At 45.4% G+C, this 16,019-nt stretch overlaps 7 protein-coding genes across 7 annotated transcripts; 3 read left to right on the plus strand and 4 right to left on the minus strand.

Annotated features, from left to right (window-relative positions):
• Positions 1–366: 366 nt before the first annotated feature.
• C8R40DRAFT_779569 (HlyIII-domain-containing protein) lies at positions 367–2,460 on the minus strand. The gene is made up of 9 exons (XM_046236189.1): positions 2,354–2,460; positions 1,894–2,214; positions 1,804–1,847; positions 1,716–1,733; positions 1,474–1,664; positions 1,266–1,410; positions 1,010–1,214; positions 782–956; positions 367–731 (listed from the first exon to the last, which is right to left on the minus strand). The coding sequence occupies exons 2-8, from the start codon at positions 2,046–2,048 to the stop codon at positions 794–796; spliced, it is 921 nt and encodes a 306-aa protein (XP_046089755.1). The 5' UTR covers positions 2,049–2,214; positions 2,354–2,460; the 3' UTR covers positions 367–731; positions 782–793.
• A 1,488-nt stretch (positions 2,461–3,948) lies between these two features.
• C8R40DRAFT_1037969 (high affinity methionine permease) lies at positions 3,949–6,323 on the minus strand (the record flags this gene model as incomplete). The annotated part of the gene is made up of 14 exons (XM_046223715.1): positions 3,949–4,165; positions 4,217–4,469; positions 4,523–4,659; positions 4,710–4,884; positions 4,941–5,034; positions 5,086–5,115; positions 5,164–5,320; positions 5,379–5,454; positions 5,505–5,600; positions 5,653–5,737; positions 5,790–5,866; positions 5,926–6,003; positions 6,066–6,105; positions 6,156–6,323. 14 exons carry the CDS (start codon positions 6,321–6,323, stop codon positions 3,949–3,951), a joined length of 1,683 nt encoding a protein of 560 aa, XP_046089756.1.
• Positions 6,324–7,150: 827 nt separating this feature from the next.
• On the minus strand, positions 7,151–8,941 carry C8R40DRAFT_780273 (CTLH/CRA C-terminal to lish motif domain-containing protein). The gene is made up of 7 exons (XM_046236190.1): positions 8,791–8,941; positions 8,544–8,729; positions 8,272–8,487; positions 8,090–8,212; positions 7,857–8,042; positions 7,431–7,790; positions 7,151–7,361 (listed from the first exon to the last, which is right to left on the minus strand). The coding sequence occupies exons 1-7, from the start codon at positions 8,845–8,847 to the stop codon at positions 7,260–7,262; spliced, it is 1,230 nt and encodes a 409-aa protein (XP_046089757.1). The 5' UTR covers positions 8,848–8,941; the 3' UTR covers positions 7,151–7,259.
• A 22-nt stretch (positions 8,942–8,963) lies between these two features.
• C8R40DRAFT_1090623 (uncharacterized protein) lies at positions 8,964–10,913 on the plus strand. The gene is made up of 2 exons (XM_046227483.1): positions 8,964–9,513; positions 9,578–10,913. The coding sequence occupies exons 1-2, from the start codon at positions 9,443–9,445 to the stop codon at positions 10,731–10,733; spliced, it is 1,227 nt and encodes a 408-aa protein (XP_046089758.1). The 5' UTR covers positions 8,964–9,442; the 3' UTR covers positions 10,734–10,913.
• Positions 10,914–11,063: 150 nt separating this feature from the next.
• On the minus strand, positions 11,064–11,381 carry C8R40DRAFT_990444 (uncharacterized protein; the record flags this gene model as incomplete). Its single annotated transcript, XM_046236722.1, has 2 exons — positions 11,064–11,197; positions 11,288–11,381. Coding segments are annotated over 2 exons (228 nt in total), but the record flags the coding sequence as incomplete, so codon positions are not given.
• A 152-nt stretch (positions 11,382–11,533) lies between these two features.
• Positions 11,534–13,422, plus strand: C8R40DRAFT_1037917 (P-loop containing nucleoside triphosphate hydrolase protein; the record flags this gene model as incomplete). The annotated part of the gene is made up of 8 exons (XM_046223710.1): positions 11,534–11,641; positions 11,697–12,007; positions 12,058–12,269; positions 12,322–12,825; positions 12,877–12,967; positions 13,027–13,149; positions 13,203–13,330; positions 13,391–13,422. Coding segments are annotated over 8 exons (1,509 nt in total), but the record flags the coding sequence as incomplete, so codon positions are not given.
• Positions 13,423–13,978: 556 nt separating this feature from the next.
• On the plus strand, positions 13,979–15,951 carry C8R40DRAFT_1067077 (cytochrome P450; the record flags this gene model as incomplete). The annotated part of the gene is made up of 10 exons (XM_046225856.1): positions 13,979–14,189; positions 14,252–14,360; positions 14,424–14,450; positions 14,499–14,687; positions 14,748–14,902; positions 14,959–15,062; positions 15,121–15,237; positions 15,292–15,487; positions 15,548–15,629; positions 15,681–15,951. The coding sequence occupies 10 exons, from the start codon at positions 13,979–13,981 to the stop codon at positions 15,949–15,951; spliced, it is 1,461 nt and encodes a 486-aa protein (XP_046089761.1).
• Positions 15,952–16,019: the final 68 nt, after the last annotated feature.

Consider the following 16,019-nt stretch of genomic DNA (forward strand, 5'->3'; position numbering starts at 1 on the left):
TTGTCATTTTATACCATGCCTAAAGAATGCATGGAGCATAGGATTCGGACGAATCGGAAAATCCACGAGAACCTACGCTTTTGTGGCAAAGATCGCAAAATTTTGTGAAGTGCGGGAATCACACCAAACGAAGCAACACACCTTCTTCAGCCAGAGCGGATCTGGCAAACTGCTGAGCAGAATCTGGTTGCTGTAAAGCAAGACGTCAAACAAGTACACCTGCTCAGTCGGGTCCGAAATGAATTGGAATGAATTACATGGCCTAGTTGCCGTGGACCTCAGGGCTTCCATACACGTGTAGACTGGTTCACTTCTTCCATTCCTTCATTGAGTCACCTATGATCGAAAACTTCCATGGCCAAGTGCTGTACGTTTATGATCTCATTTCTAGGATGAGGCTGAGGTGATTGAGTGTCGAGAATGAAAGAGTCGGTACTCCGCGCTAATATTTGGCTTGTAGAACTGGCGCGCATACGTCGTATTTCGCCAAACACTTCAAATGTTGTGGGAGCAATCCGGAAATTTCCTTGCTCGTGGACGCAAGAAGAGCGGTCACTATGTATGCTTCACAACTTGTATTCGAAGGATGGGAAATTGCAAGTCGTAAAGTTTTACGGGCCCGAGTCGCGCACACATTACCCAAAAAAATCCGCGTCGATCCTCGCTTTTGATATATATGTAGAAGTTGGGAATCAAGAAAGAAAGAATCTAGAATTCATTTACGATCGAAGCTACAAACACATTATTAGCTATTAGGCATTGTAGGGAGTATGCACCGTACCAGCCTCGTCATTCACAACTCACAGTAGGATCTGGTATATGCGTAATCCAGTGCAAATATGATCGACTTATAATGCGCCAATGCAGCAAAAACTACGAAAAAATGGAAAATTTGATGTGAAGCGCAAAAGTAATCGAAAGTTCCAGGGGAGAATCTCTCTGGAATACGATTGGCACTAGAACAGAGGAGAATATCAGCCACTACAGCCTCAGTCTGAATCACACATACTAGAGCAAAGCTCCTACGACGTAAAAACAGCCGGATATTGCAAGATAGTGAAGACCCATATCAAGCATCGTTCGAAAGCCGTGTTCTATTAGCCAGTGAGACATAGGAAAGACTGCGCAAAGACCTAGAGCGATGAAAACGCTCGTGCGAGCACCACGATGAGTGGGCTTTGCATATTCAGGATTTAGAACAATGTACGCAGCACCTGCTTTCAAGGTCAGAATCCTAAGTCTCGGCATTTTTAGGCAGAGTATACCTATTCCCACCAATGTTATTGCAGTGATGTAGAGGGCCTGGAATTGAGGTTCACAGAAAAACCCGTAGTAAATGCACGGATAGAATGACCCCACTGTAAGCACGACAATTCCGGAGTAGTCGAGAGCATGGCAGTGAGTCGCTATCTGTTGAATGAAAGTATCCACGGAGATCAAAGGAGGGCAATTAAAACACACATGAGTACGTACCTTTTCGGAATGACACGTCGAGACATGAAAAAACGCGCTTGCACAAAGGCAAAATGTTGCTGAAACCAAAAAAACCGAAATAACGACAGAATCAATCCAAGCGATAGGATAATGAACCAAGTGCGTCGAGTGTGCAGTGGTCAAGAAATATAGAAAAAGGGCTCCACCCCAAAGGTGGCTATGTATGTTCACTGAGGCATCTCTAAAACGGAGTGGAATGTCAGGTGGTTTGGATTACTCACCGGATTCATTATGCAAGTCTAGACGGTGTAACGTTCGTCGTTAGGAAGTTCTACTTCGCGCGCGCAGACCAGGACTGTGACATCGTACATGAATAAACAGACTTGAAACAACCTTTCCAGTGTTGCTGTTCCCTGGCAATGATCAGCTCCTTATAGGTATGAGAGGGATAGCATCAACCTTCGATAACCAGAAATGATATATTCATTATCTTTCATCCACTCTGGCAGTTCTGACCACGTCAGCAGAGGAGTTTCAATAACTCCTGCTCCTCCAACTGTAGTTTCCCATTTTTGTTCATTTTGCAGAGTTCTGATTTTACGTCGAAGTGACATGGTTGAACGGTTAAGGCCAAGGGCTGAGCTCACGTAATAATCTCAGGTTATCTTCGGGCGCTCCCTGAATTTAAGCGCGTCGCGCGTCATTAGGCCCCCAGAATCTCCTGCAGAACCTCACCCGAAATAGCGTCATTTTGGGCCCGATTTTGACGATTTCCTGGTCCTAAAATAGCGTCATTTTCAGTCAAAATCCTTAGTCCTTGTCCGTTTATAGCGTCATTTGAGTCGGCAGGAGTCGGCGCACCAGCACCAAACCAAAAAAATTTTAGAGCACCGGAAAAAAATGGAAAAAGAACACCAACATTTGAATTTTGAAGAAAATTTTGGAAAAGTTTTCGATTTCACGTGACGATCCTGGTCCGAAATAGCGTCAATCATGGCAAAATGATAGCGTCAATTAGGGCGTCAGGCCGGGTGGGGTTCTGCAGGAGATTCTGGGGGCCTGCGTCATTTGAAACAGTGTGCCTGGGTCCTGCCGGTCTCCCCCACAGTGCCTTCAGCGGGCAATACTTGTTAGGCGCACGAGGGTATCCTGGCTCTCAAGCTAGCAGTATTACCCACCCGACGAGAAGGCAAGGTTGCCATCCGCGTCCCACAGATCTTACGCAGCTCTGCTAAGTAGATCTAGTCTTCTTCCTCATTCATATTGCCAGTACTGCAAGATCTTCGTTTTTTACTATTTGCTACCGACTCAGGCCGAGTAACGAGCAACCTGTCTTTGCTTTAGACATACTTTCTGCCCGGTAACTACACCCGGCCCACACCCAGGTTTGAAATTTATCACAGGCATCCTCAACAGGGGCCCAGCTACATATGTATGTGCGTATTGACAAATCAATGGAGGGGAAGCACTCGGTCATGCAGCTTATCGAAAGCCTCACAGAGCCTGCTACGAGCAAGGTTTCAATCTTCAACATTCCGGTTCACCCATTGAACTACTAGACATGCATCGCGATGATGTAGTGCGATGAAACACCCAGGGAGGCCCTGTAAATAAAGTTCCAAGAGGATACGGTGTGTTGGAAGTATTGGATCTGCGACGCCTTTGATCAGGAAAACCTATGTTCTGTATTTAGTGTGAGCATTCTGCATGCGAAAAACATCGGCAAAAGGCTAGCTCATATTTTTGCATGAATCGCTACATGCTGGGTTCGCACTGCAGGGTGTCACCATTCAACACAATTGCTCTCGAGAAACTGACCCGAGGGTACCACTTCAAGATCGTCACTCGCTAACAACTCAACCTGGCCGAGGTCAAGGAGCAACCTCAAACATAATCTGTACACATGTTAATTGAAGGCAAAAATAGATGTAGAAATGCAAAACCCACTTTAACACAAAGCACGTCTCGTACCCTAGAACCTAAGTACTTCCCGCGGCCGCAATGCCAGCCTCCAGGGCAATTCTCTCAGTTCTGTCACTAATTTCATTATGCAAACATCACTGTCGAAAAAACAATCGCCAGACGCATTCTAGAAATGGCGAGAGACTTTAAAGGCTGTTTCCTGGAAGGCTTGATGAACGAGAATTGTGAGAATCAGATTTCGAGAGGTAAAAGAGTTTCAAATTCTGAACACCGCGGGGCGTTTCAAAGAAAACACTTTCGCGCCACCGGTATTGGATACAACTTTCCGGATAAAATAAGATTGCAATAGCAACCGAAGGAAACCATTCTAGTGACAGCTTCCGCTCCTATACTATAGCGACATATATATCTATTCAAAACTCTGGATCAGCGAGTCTCATCATAATCATGCACATGCGCAGACCAGGTGTTGTACAGCAGTCCTGCTATGGCCTCGAACCTGTAGCCATGCAATGTCCATCACCACATCCACAAAATAGACATATTACAGTATGTATGTGTCTAAAAGGCGTTGTTGTCTTTCAAATACATCTAGTCATGATATTCCTCAGACGACGCGGGAATAATAAGCTGGCCGTGGTCGTCGTGTGTTGAATCCCATTGAGCAAGCGCGTGAAGCGGTACTCTGACGGTTCGAAGAGCCTGAGCTCCATCGGATAATTTGTCCACAACCAGCCGTATGCGATACTGACCGCGCTTCGGTAAGTACTTGAACCACACCCAGTACAAGAAAGCGGCCAGCAGGATTCTGGTGAAGAAAGGGTTAACTCACAATATATGGATGACTAACGCCACTTACATGAATACACCGACGATGCAGTATGTCGCGTAGAAGAAACTTACGTCCCCTCCGTATATCCCACCTTCCGGAGGAACCCACGGCAGGACCATGATACCAACATTTACGGCTAACGCAAAAGCCGCGACGCTATCCCATACCTTGAATGCGCTAGATGGTGCGTGTGCTTTCTGACGGCGTGCTCTGATCTTATAAAGACCAAAAGTCAATAGTAGAGCCCAGACAGCAGTTGGATAGTACTGTAAGTCGACGACTATCAGTCCGTCAGTAACTAATGACAACAAGACGTGCTTAAAAGGTACTTACTGAAATTGAACGCATCCCCCGGGGGAGGTAGTATTATAACGACACAGGAAATGAACCATCTTAGTGCGTAAGCAGCTAGCGGAGTACCGAAGGGCTTGGTTGAGGCCCAGACACGAGGATAGGGTAGGAGACCTTGCCTATGAAGGTGTTCAGTAATATTGGACGGCGTGACGCCCCATTCACCTACCTGCCACATTCTCGAACGACTCGAGATGCTGAGATAGTAGAAGCAAACACACTCCCTAGACTGCTGAGGGCCACCAAGACCTGTAGCGCGACTACAGCTTCACGATTCGGAAATATAGCTTCGAAGAAGAGACTAGCAGTCAGTTCATGAGATTCTAGGATCAGCTCTTTGGGTACTAAGAAGGGGGTCGGTATGTGATTTCAGATTAGTCAAGATATGAATCACGCTTACCGGTGGCGAAGTAAGCGATATTTGCCATGAAATAAAGGATGAAGACAATGCCCAGCGATAGAGGCGCAAACTTCTTCAACGTCGGTATTGGGTTCTATCTTGAAGCGTAAAAATTTGAAAGATCGTTCTCCTGTCCTTTACTTACTTTGACTTCATTAGCTACACTGAAAGCATTCTGTTCAGGATTGAGAGAGTGTTACATTTTACAGACAAATTGATGTACCTCGTATCCGACATATGCAAATCTTATCTTGAGTAATGCATTGGCCAGACCGTTTAGATTCGTTGAGGTACCAGAAAAGGCGTTCCGAAAATTAGATCCCGGGTTTTCAACACGGCTAATTCCGCCGGCTAGGACGATAAGACCAAGAATGGCGATACTGAAAGATAGACAAGCAATCAATTATCGACAGATAGCACCAAGCGAAGCTGGCTTACAATACCAAAGTAGCGACTTTGATCATTCCAATCCAGTTACTGAAGCGAAGTGACCACTTCGTGTTAGCCATACAGACTGAGTAGTTCATGAGAGACTCGTATGGGAAATGTAGATGGTGTTCTCACCAAGGGTGACAAACGTGGACATTCCGACCGCCAAACCCCGAACATTCCAGGTGGATGTTTCCTGTCCCAAAGCAGCAAAGATATACTCAGCGAACACTGGACGATCGACCTGATCAGAATGGGAAGGACATAATAAATAACGGCTCACCAATCGCACTGCTGCTTGATATTGACAAAAACACGAAAGTGAATGTATATAATGCGGGAACGAAGAGTCTTGGTCGCGGATAGGCCTATTTGAGATGGTAAGTTCATGGATGTTACAAAAATGTACGGCAAAGATACCTTCTCGAGGTACGCAATGTCAGCGCCAGAACGCTTTGGATAATAAGATAGATATTCTAGATAGACGGCGAGAGATGCTGAATGGAAGGGCCGGACTCAGCATCAGTCAGTAGCTGAACAATGATATAATACGCACCAGCAGAAAATAAAAACCCGACCACCCAATATATTAAACTCAAGCCTACGCTTCCCACTCCTTTCAGGATCGTTCCCGCTACATATTAGGTCGAGTCTTTCAAACGCCTTTCGCAGGGAGGTTCAAATGACAGCACCCACGAGTTGTGAAGACTCCAATTCCAATCGTCCTGCTAACATTCTGAAATCATTCAGCGCAAGGTACGACAGGGAAAGACGAGACGAACTCACTAGAAAAATCACGCTGATCCAATCGACATGATATCCTAGAGGACTGACAGTCTCGATGGGTGCTCCGGTCTCTTCATCAGAGGGCGTGATGGAGGCTTCGTCCCCATCTAAACTTTGTGTGATTGTCTCTTCTGAACACACAGACTGTTTTGAGGGAGTATCGGTCATGAGTTGGGATGGATGAGTTACAGAGAATCTGCTGAGTGCCCTAAATACGAGGAATTTACGTCCATGGAGTTACGAACCGTCTTCCTTGTCGCGTGGACATTCTGACTTTGGCCGACGAAGCTCTATCTCCGTCACTGTCAAGAAAAGTTGTATAGAATCGTTCATAACGCACTCGAGGCCACTTAAATAAGGCAAGTTCAGATAAGTCGATCAGGTAGGCGACTTCAATCTTGCATAAACGTGCTTCCTCGGTCCGGATGGAATGGGGAAATGGAAAAAGCGCAAGTTTTGGACATCGTGAACGCTGCAGCGTCCTTTATATGTGGACTTCTGCAATCGCGGCGTCAGCCATGTCTTGGAAACAGAGATCCCGACAAGATCCTATACATTCTTCAGGGCGTTAAGATTACAATATATATGGGTCAGGTACCTGAATCCACACCAGAACTGAGAATTCAGATGCGGAGCCTTGAATTGCGCCATTCCCTCTCACATATACACATACGGAGCCCCAGATACAGACATGTACTGGTAGGTACTGGTCGCGCAGTAGTACATTACAGAGAGTAACCCGATGGATTCTGCTTAGGTTTCCTAGCATGCACGGTATTTCATGCCAGTTAACCTTTGAGAGGTTATAGTAGTTTATGAGGTCGGATGATTCGGGACGAGGAAGAACAAAGGTTAGCGAGCAAAGACAGGGAGAATGAACGCCCATGCTACAGACTACAGTAATCAAAATGCAGCTGCACGGACTTGCACGGAACTTTCATAGTTGAAAATGAACGGCGTAACAGATCAAGTCATGACAACAGTACCACATCGCTAAACATCGCTTTGACTGATTCTGACTGATTCTACATAGTAGATTGTACGCCGAGACTTTGAGAGAAGATGACATATTACAGATGACGGCGATGAGTACATAACACTCAATCATGAAATGAAAACTTTCCTCAGTTCCGTGAATGGACATGATATACCAGTCCTTGGGCAAGTTACTATCCCATTGTTCCTTGTGGCCATCTCTTCCATTGCCTATGACATACACCTGTCAGAATCGATTCTGGAATGCGATGAAGCTTCACAATAAATCGATGAACTTACCTCCCGCGAATAAACATAGCCGTTACTTGGAAATGCCATCGGCATATTATCCGCATCCATGATTTTCTTGGTAATATAGCACACTATGGTCGAATTCGCATGATAGCTGGAAGGAACCTCTTCCGCCAGCTTTCCTAGTCCCATACCCTGTATCCCAGACCCGGATCCTGTTTCACCGTCACAAACAGGACAATCAACGTTCTTTGTGGAATGGTCGTAACATGCCGGCAGCTTTAAGGATGCCAGCCCGGCGTAAAGAGCCAGATTAAGGAGAGGTTCAGAAGGAAGGGTGTTGAGCATGTAAATGGAACGGCGGAACAATTTGATTAGGGAAGTCCATCTTGAAGGGTCATACAGGCGCTGGGGGATGGAATCAACATTGAGGTATGGCTATAACAAGCAAGACTGAGAGCGGCGCCTGCTAACCATGTATGGGCGGCAAGTCGTCCCCGACGAGAACGCGAGCAAGCCAGACGCTTGTTGAATCTGAACGAGGTGTGTCTCCTGCCAAGATATGAGATGCTTTCGTTGATATAAAATCGCTTCCTGTTGCTTGTTTGATCGACAAAGTTCAATATACTCTTGCAGTCTGAGGTCGAATTCAAGGGTATTCTGCAATGAATGAAGATAAAGATGAGGGCCTGATTCCCATAGCTCACCTTGACTTTGCGTAGGGAGGCTTTATTTTCACTACACCAAGCGAGGGCTTCCGTGCAGCTGTGTTCTGAAAGTGCACTTTCAATACGTCGAATATCACTAAAGAGGTCAAGATCCACGAGAACCTAAACGGGGACAACATGATCAATGAAACGACAGTTGACTATTCTGGATAGATATGTACTTCAATGTCCTTTTCTCTAGCGATTTGCTTAGCTGTTTTCTCTTTTCCGTGGCGGAGACACCAGTCAACTAACCATCTATCCAGTCGTTTGTCGGCCCATTTGGAATATTCACTATCTGCTGTGCTATTGAGATTTTCAATTGTAGCCATATGCTGTAGACGTTCCCGTATAACATCTTGTGTTGGCTTTCCAGCAGACTCATGAAGATCCGAGAGCTAAAGAATGACATTCCATATACTGATTAGACCAAGGCAAAAGACCCGAGACAGACCTTGCGTTTAAGAGTCTCTGCTCTGCCAATCATGCCGTCAACGGCGGAGGCTATATCCTCCTTCTTAGCGGTTCCAGTTTTGAGAGTACTCGATACATCGTCCACTGCAGATTGAATCGCCCCGTATTCACGCTCAATATTTTTCTGCGAAGATCGGAAAACTTTTCGATAATTCTCGTAAGGTACCTATAGAGCAGGCTAAGCTTGAGTGGAAGGTAATACGATTCTAGATCATTGAAGCACTCACTCGTGCAAAAGATTGCTCAAACAGGAACGCCCCTTCAACATCGACTTTACTAGTCATTGCGCGACTTGAAGGATATGTTCTCGATTCGATTGAGTAAAGACCAGCACAGCGAGATTACACGGTAACGTCTAGATGGTGGTTAGAAAAGCTCTTGTGGGCGCTTACTAACCGTGGTGCGTCATGCCGCGTGCATGGGCTGCTACATCACAATGACATTGAAAGACATTGACCGGGCATCTCGTTATTGTCGCGCGTACATATCTATTTCAGCGAGAAGACTTGTAGTCTTGCCCACATCGAACTTGGAATCCAACCAATATATTGATCTAAGAATCATTGCAGACTGTAATCAGCATCAATGAAACCGAAGAAGTGATTTCAAGCAATTATTCATTTCTAAAATTCACAAATAATCGTGATATCCTGAACCAGTTGTGACTATAGCTTCCATATCACATTGACCATGGCTATATCACAAAGTCCATTGTCTACCGCCAGAACCATCCCGGTCCATCCCGCCTTGTACCATATACGGCAATTTTATATTGCTTTATGTCAAAGGAAAACGCGAAACGTGACATTTGTGGCTAGGGGAGAGCATCATTGTCCCTCCAGAGTGCGTGCGCGTATAAAAATGGTCAACCAGATCTAAATGAGCTATCATCGACTTATCCTCGATTTCCCTCGATTTCTCCACTCTCACTTATCGCTTGACTCGAGAATCTGTGATTCGCAACTAAGAATCATTTTATCCATTCTTTTACACCACACCTTCATTGAAACACACCTGCTACATCCTGTTGATCCCAATGATGATCACACCGCGAACAGGGAACCCTTCGAAGCCTTCTAGTCACCGTCGCGATGGTGGCAACCACACCACTTCCATAAGGCGCGATCACAACGCCGATACACGTCCACAGTCCGACGTTGTGGTATCAACCCTCTACGTGTCACACCACTTGACGTTCTCGCAACTCTGCCTCCAAGGGGATGGGGAGTCGATCCTGTTCGAGCCGGCATATCCTATCTTTGCGCCGTCTATAATACCAACTCAACAAAATCTCCGCCGCTCCATCGAGGCTGGTGGTCGAGGTTCAGTGGTGCGAGTCGTCGGTTCTCAGCTCGTCACCGTATTGAGGGATGATCGAAAGACGATTAGACGAAGCACACTTTCGGCAATCACTCAAAAGTTTGCCGAAAAGAGGAGCGCTTGGTTGGACGATGTGGATATCAATGCTGAGGACGAAGGCGGCGAAGATCTTGCGAAGCAAAGAGAGCACCGAGCTAAAGCCGAGAAGGTGCTTGCTCTATTGCAACTAGAGCAGGAAGCGCTGGAAAGGGAAGAACTGGAGGAGGGAGCACAGTACGAGCGATGTTCGCCCATGCCGAGAGAAGATGCTAGACTAGATGATGCAGAGAGCGCTCGGAGAGAGCGCGTAAAAGCTAAAATCCGTCTCGAGCTAGACAACCTAGCAGCAGCTGAAAACTACGACGAAAGCTCCGAAGGAGAGCAGGAAGATGGATGGCAGTTTGATCAAGAGTCAATCACCTCCTCAAGATGGGCTTGGGATGGAATCTCGAACCAGGGTCATTGTTATCGTGAGGAGATGAGAATCTTGGTGTCCAAGTTCAAGGAAGCAGACGCAGAGGTATGGAGACAGATCATCCGTCGCCATAAGCACAACAGCTGGTCCAGCGCTTCTTCCGACACCGTGATTGATGATTCAGACCAAGGCCAGCAGCCTTTCGCTGCGCTCACAAATAGTCAGCTAAGGGGTGGAGCATACGAGATCCTTCGCCTTCAGGCAAAACGCCAACACCAGTTGAAAGAGTGTATAGGAATGCAAAATCAATGGAGATGCGCGGGCTCATATATGTTTGACGCTGTGACCAACGAAAATTGGCAGGAGAGTAGGGGATATACAGAGACGTGGATTTGATAGCGTTGTCGATATTGGTGGTGTCTATGACTGTTCTTCGTATCTTGGTGAAATAATGATAGAACCTGTATGATAGAATGTAACCTCGATTCCCTGTAACCTTGCTTCTTGATAACTCGAAAATCTCGGAAATGCAGTTTTCTGTTGTGATGGAAGAGAAGAAGAGGGTTTGCCGTTGCACCGGCACCACTCACAACCAATCAGACAAATCGGATTCACCACGATTTTTCGTCGTTCATAAACTATTTTTCCTAAATAACGTATCCCTGAAACCACTGGACCTCTCAATCAAGGTGCTTACTTCGCCGAGTCTGTAATCTGCTGTCTGTATCTTGCTCCTCCAACAATGTCCGACAAAATCACCCGTATCGCTATTGTCGATGCTAATCGGTGCAAACCGAAAAGGTGCGCCCAAGAATGTAAAAAGGTAAAGGAAAAGTTTTTCAAATACGTTGAAAACGTTCCTCAGAACTATTATAGTCATGTCCGGTGGTCAGAATGGGTTCGTTCCGATTGCTACTTCCAAGAAACAAACCTCATCGATTATGATCAACCAGGAAAATTGTGCATAGAGGTCAAACCAACTGACAAGATTGCATTCATCTCCGAAATTCTCTGTATTGGCTGTGGTATATGTGTAAAAAAGTATGTCTTGTTTATGCAATACATATAGCTAATGACAACGATTTTACAGGTGTCCATTTGAAGCAATCGCTATCATCAATCTACCAACAAATCTAGAATCCGAAGTAACACATCGATACACGGCCAACGCCTTCAAATTACATCGTCTGCCAACCCCGAGACCAGGCCAAGTTCTTGGTTTAGTAGGAACCAACGGTATCGGAAAAAGTACTGCGCTGAAAATTCTGGCTGGCAAGTTGAAACCAAATCTTGGACGCTACGACGTGCGTATGTTACCTGAATATCGCTCTGTACAAGGAACTCACTACCTTCCTCCAGGATCCTCCGGATTGGCAAGAAATTCTGAAATACTTTCGTGGATCGGAGCTACAAAACTACTTCACCAAAGTTCTTGAAGACAACCTCAAAGCGCTCATTAAACCCCAATATGTCGACCATATCCCGCGAGCGATAAAGGGTTCTATGACCGTCGACAAGATGCTCGATTCCAAGTTAGAGCTGGATAATAAGCAGCGGATGTGTGACGAACTAGAGCTGAATGAGGTACTTCAGCGCGAAGTTTCGCAGTTGTCGGGCGGCGAGCTGCAGAGATTTGCCATAGCAATGTCTTGCATACAGAAGGCCGACGTGTACGTTTTCTCCGATTGACATCAATATTTTTACTGATATATTCTCCCAGTTACATGTTCGACGAACCTTCCAGTTATCTTGATATCAAACAGCGTCTAAGGGCTGCCGAAGTCATACGATCTCTCCTCACCCCCGATTGTTATGTCGTTGCTGTTGAACATGATCTCTCAGTCCTTGACTACCTTTCCGATTTCGTTTGCTGTCTTTACGGCAAACCTTCAATGTACGGTGTAGTCACCATGCCCTCCTCTGTCCGAGAAGGTTAGTCTCCTTCTCTATGATGAGACTAACTTTTCTGACTCCTCGAGCTTAGGAATTAATATCTTCTTGGACGGTTTCATTCCTACCGAAAACTTGCGTTTCCGTCAGGAATCATTGTCTTTCAAGATGGTAGAGACCGCCGAAGAAATTATGGTCGATAAAACTCGACATTACACTTACCCTTCAATGACTAAAACCCTCGGATCCTTCAAACTCACTGTTGAAGCAGGTTCTTTCACCGACTCCGAAATCATTGTTATGTTGGGAGAGAACGGTACTGGAAAGACGACATTCGTCCGTCTCTTGGCTGGTGACACTCCTGATATCGAAACCGACAAACAGACGCTATCAGTATCCCTCAAACCCCAGACAATATCGCCCAAGTTCCCCGGTACCGTTCGGATGTTATTATTAAAACGGATTAAACAGGCTTTCATGCACCCTCAATTCCAAACTGATGTCTTGAAACCAATGAACTTGGAGGCTATCATGGACCAGGATGTGAAAACGTTGTCAGGAGGGGAGTTGCAAAGAGTGGCTATCGTTTTAGCATTGGGTATGTGTATCATGTCATAATTCTCTATGATACATGCTCACTCTCCTGAAGGAATGTCCAACGTCAGCGTGTATCTGCTTGACGAACCCAGCTCTTTCCTGGACTCTGAGCAACGTATCATTGCAAGCAAGGTCATTAAAAGGTGTGTCACAAGTGGACTTACTATATTTCATTTACAAATAAAACCTATAATCAATATAGATTCATCCTTCACGCTAAAAAGACTGCCTTCGTCATTGAACACGATTTCATCATGGCTACCTACCTTGCAGATCGTGTCATCGTCTTTGAGGGTGAACCTGCTATTAGAGCAACCGCCACCCCGTAAATAGCTTCTTTTCATGTTCCGGTTCTCTACGATTGACTGATCTTTACAGACCACAATCGCTACTCACAGGAATGAACCGCTTCTTAGCCTCGTTAGAAATCACTTTCCGACGTGATCCAACGAACTTCCGACCACGGGTTAACAAGTTGAACAGTATCAAAGACCGAGAGCAGAAGGGTACATATGAAACCTGCTATCATCGTATATCCCTCGAAGTTGACTTCTTTTTCTTTTCAGCTGCGGGCAACTACTTCTTCCTCGAGGATTAAACTGAGCTTTCACACGCAGGGAGACACAGTCGGTCTCTCTATTGCTTGTCTTGTCGCGTGCTTTGAGACAACGTCACCATACAGACAGTTGAGTCAATCGTAGTAATGCCAGTGTCGCATAATAGCGGCTATTATTGGTCGTCGTTCTTTGATTTGACGGAATCGGACGCGTCCGTAGATGAATGAAATGAAACCTATTCGACTATCCGAGTCCGTTTCCGTTTCAGTTCTCAGGTTATCCTTGCTTTTCGTTCTGCGAAATTCTCCTGAATAGTTGACCGTGCTGTTCGGGTGGACGCGATGTCTAGACCAGGTTGCAGATGCGCATCCACGGTATACTGAATATAATATGGTAACCTCTTGCGTTGTCAATTCAACTCGTCCTCTAATAATTTATCGTTCGAGCCGTTGAGCTCGTACATCTACTTTCCCGATTTGTTCCGCTTTTCCTTCTAGACTTTCTTGCTCTTTCTTGCCACTTTGGTGCAGCATTGACTCGCCAAGCATATATATAAACTTCATGACCCTAATTCCCAGTATCTTACTTTGATTCTATATGTTTTCGCAAGATTACTTGAGCTCTGTTTCGGGTGGGATTGCAATTGCTGTTACCGGGATAGCGGCAGTTTCCCTTGCTTCCAGCATGATTTTGAGGAGGAGTCGACATTATCCCCCTGGACCTCCTCAACTTCCTATAGTGGGGAATTGGTTTGATCTACCCAGCACGGAGCCCTGGGTAAAGTTTGCTGATTGGAGTGAGCATTACCGTAAGTGCAGTCACACGATATATGTGTCTACATTCTACATGATTGCCATTCTGTACACTCAGAAAGCGATCTCATTCATTTGAATGTTTTTGGGACTCATATCCTCGTCGTCAACTCTGCAGAGGTTGCCAAGGCCTTGTTCGAAGGAAAATCCGCTCTATACGGTGATAGGTTGGTTTATATATTCACTTGGTCCAGCGAAAATTCTGATTGCTTCCAAAAATTGCTCGCTAGACCTCGAATGACGATGCTGAACGAGTTGTATGTAGAGTCTTTGCTCCTCTTGAGATGATTGTCTTATATCATAAGGGTTGGCCTATCATGGCTTCTGGGCTTCATTCCCCAAGGCGATACATGGAAAACACATCGGAAGATTCTTGCAAATAACTTCAACCCGGCTTCGGTGTCGCAGTTCAGACCTCACCAGCTCAAATGGAGGAATATCTTTTTGCAGAATTTACTCAAGACGCCGGATGAATTCTTCACACACATTCAACAGTGAGAAATCTTAACATGCTATTTCAGTATATTTGTATCATTTTCTGACCTTTGTCGCAGCCTAGCTAGTGGTCTTTCATTGGACCTAGTATTTGGACTCGATGTCGCATCCTCCGGCGAACCGGATCCTTTCATACATGCAGCTAATGAAGTAGTCGACGGACTGGCAGCTACCGGAATCTTTGGAACATATTTAGTTGATTACCTGCCTTTCTGTAAGCAGCTCTGTTCTAACTGTAGTTGATAGAATCTCAATATCTTCGTTTGAAAGTGAAGCACCTTCCTTTTGGCCGATATCAGCATCAGGCAAAACACTGGAAAACTTTTGTTGATATTGCAATCACTGTACCCTTGGACATGGTCAAGGCTGACATGGTAGGTTTATCTCTGTTCCAGGTTATCAAAAAGTCGAAAATTTGTGGTGTTCATTCAGGCCACGGAAAGAGAAGTTCGACCGTCGATAGCCTCGAGGCTTGTTCAAGGCGGAGTTTTTGCGCAAGAAGATATACGCAAAACTACTTCTACAATGTTCGCTAATGGCTCGGCCGCTGTGAGTCAATCATGATCCTGCAGAGGCCCTTTGTCTTGATCACCCTTCGACTAGCTCGTCTCTGCTTTGAGGACCTTTATTCTAGCAATGTCCCTTCATCCAGAAATTCAACATAAAGCCCACAATGAAATCGATGTTGTGCTTCTCAACTCTGGGAAGGCTTTACCAGATTTTGACGACGAATTGTCTCTTCCTTATATATCAGCTATCGTAAAAGAAGTTCTTCGATGGAACCCAGTAGTCCCACTTGGTCAGTTCGAACTTGAATTGCTCTTGCTACATAGTATCTAATAATCTTTTACTTTGCCAGCATTTGCTCATAGATTGACTACTGATGATGTCTATAATGGTTACCATCTTCCTGCTGGTTCGGTTGTTTTGCCAAATGCCTGGTAAGTCAATTTGGAAGAAATGGTTTATGCTGTTAACGACGTAATATCCAGGGCTATGTTGTATGATGTGAAAACCTATGGAGACGATGTGTCTGCCTTTAGGCCGGAGCGTTTCCTCACAAAAGAAGGAGCTCTGAATCCTAATATGAAAAATCCTGATGTTGCATTTGGATTTGGAAGGAGAATATGCCCTGCTCGGAATTTTGCATTGTCTGAGCTTTTCATATTCATAGCCTCCACTCTTGCGATATTCGAGATAATCAGCGTAGAAGGGCTGAATGCCGGAGCGAAACCGCAATATACATCAGGACTTCTTCGGTGAGCAAGTGCATTTGACAGTACATAATTTGCAGAAATTGACTGGTTTTCGGAACAGATACCCTTATCCAT

The sequence above is a fragment of the Lentinula edodes genome (genome assembly GCF_021015755.1).
Source record: "Lentinula edodes strain Le(Bin) 0899 ss11 chromosome Unknown C8R40scaffold_6, whole genome shotgun sequence".
Lineage (NCBI taxonomy): Eukaryota > Fungi > Basidiomycota > Agaricomycetes > Agaricales > Omphalotaceae > Lentinula > Lentinula edodes.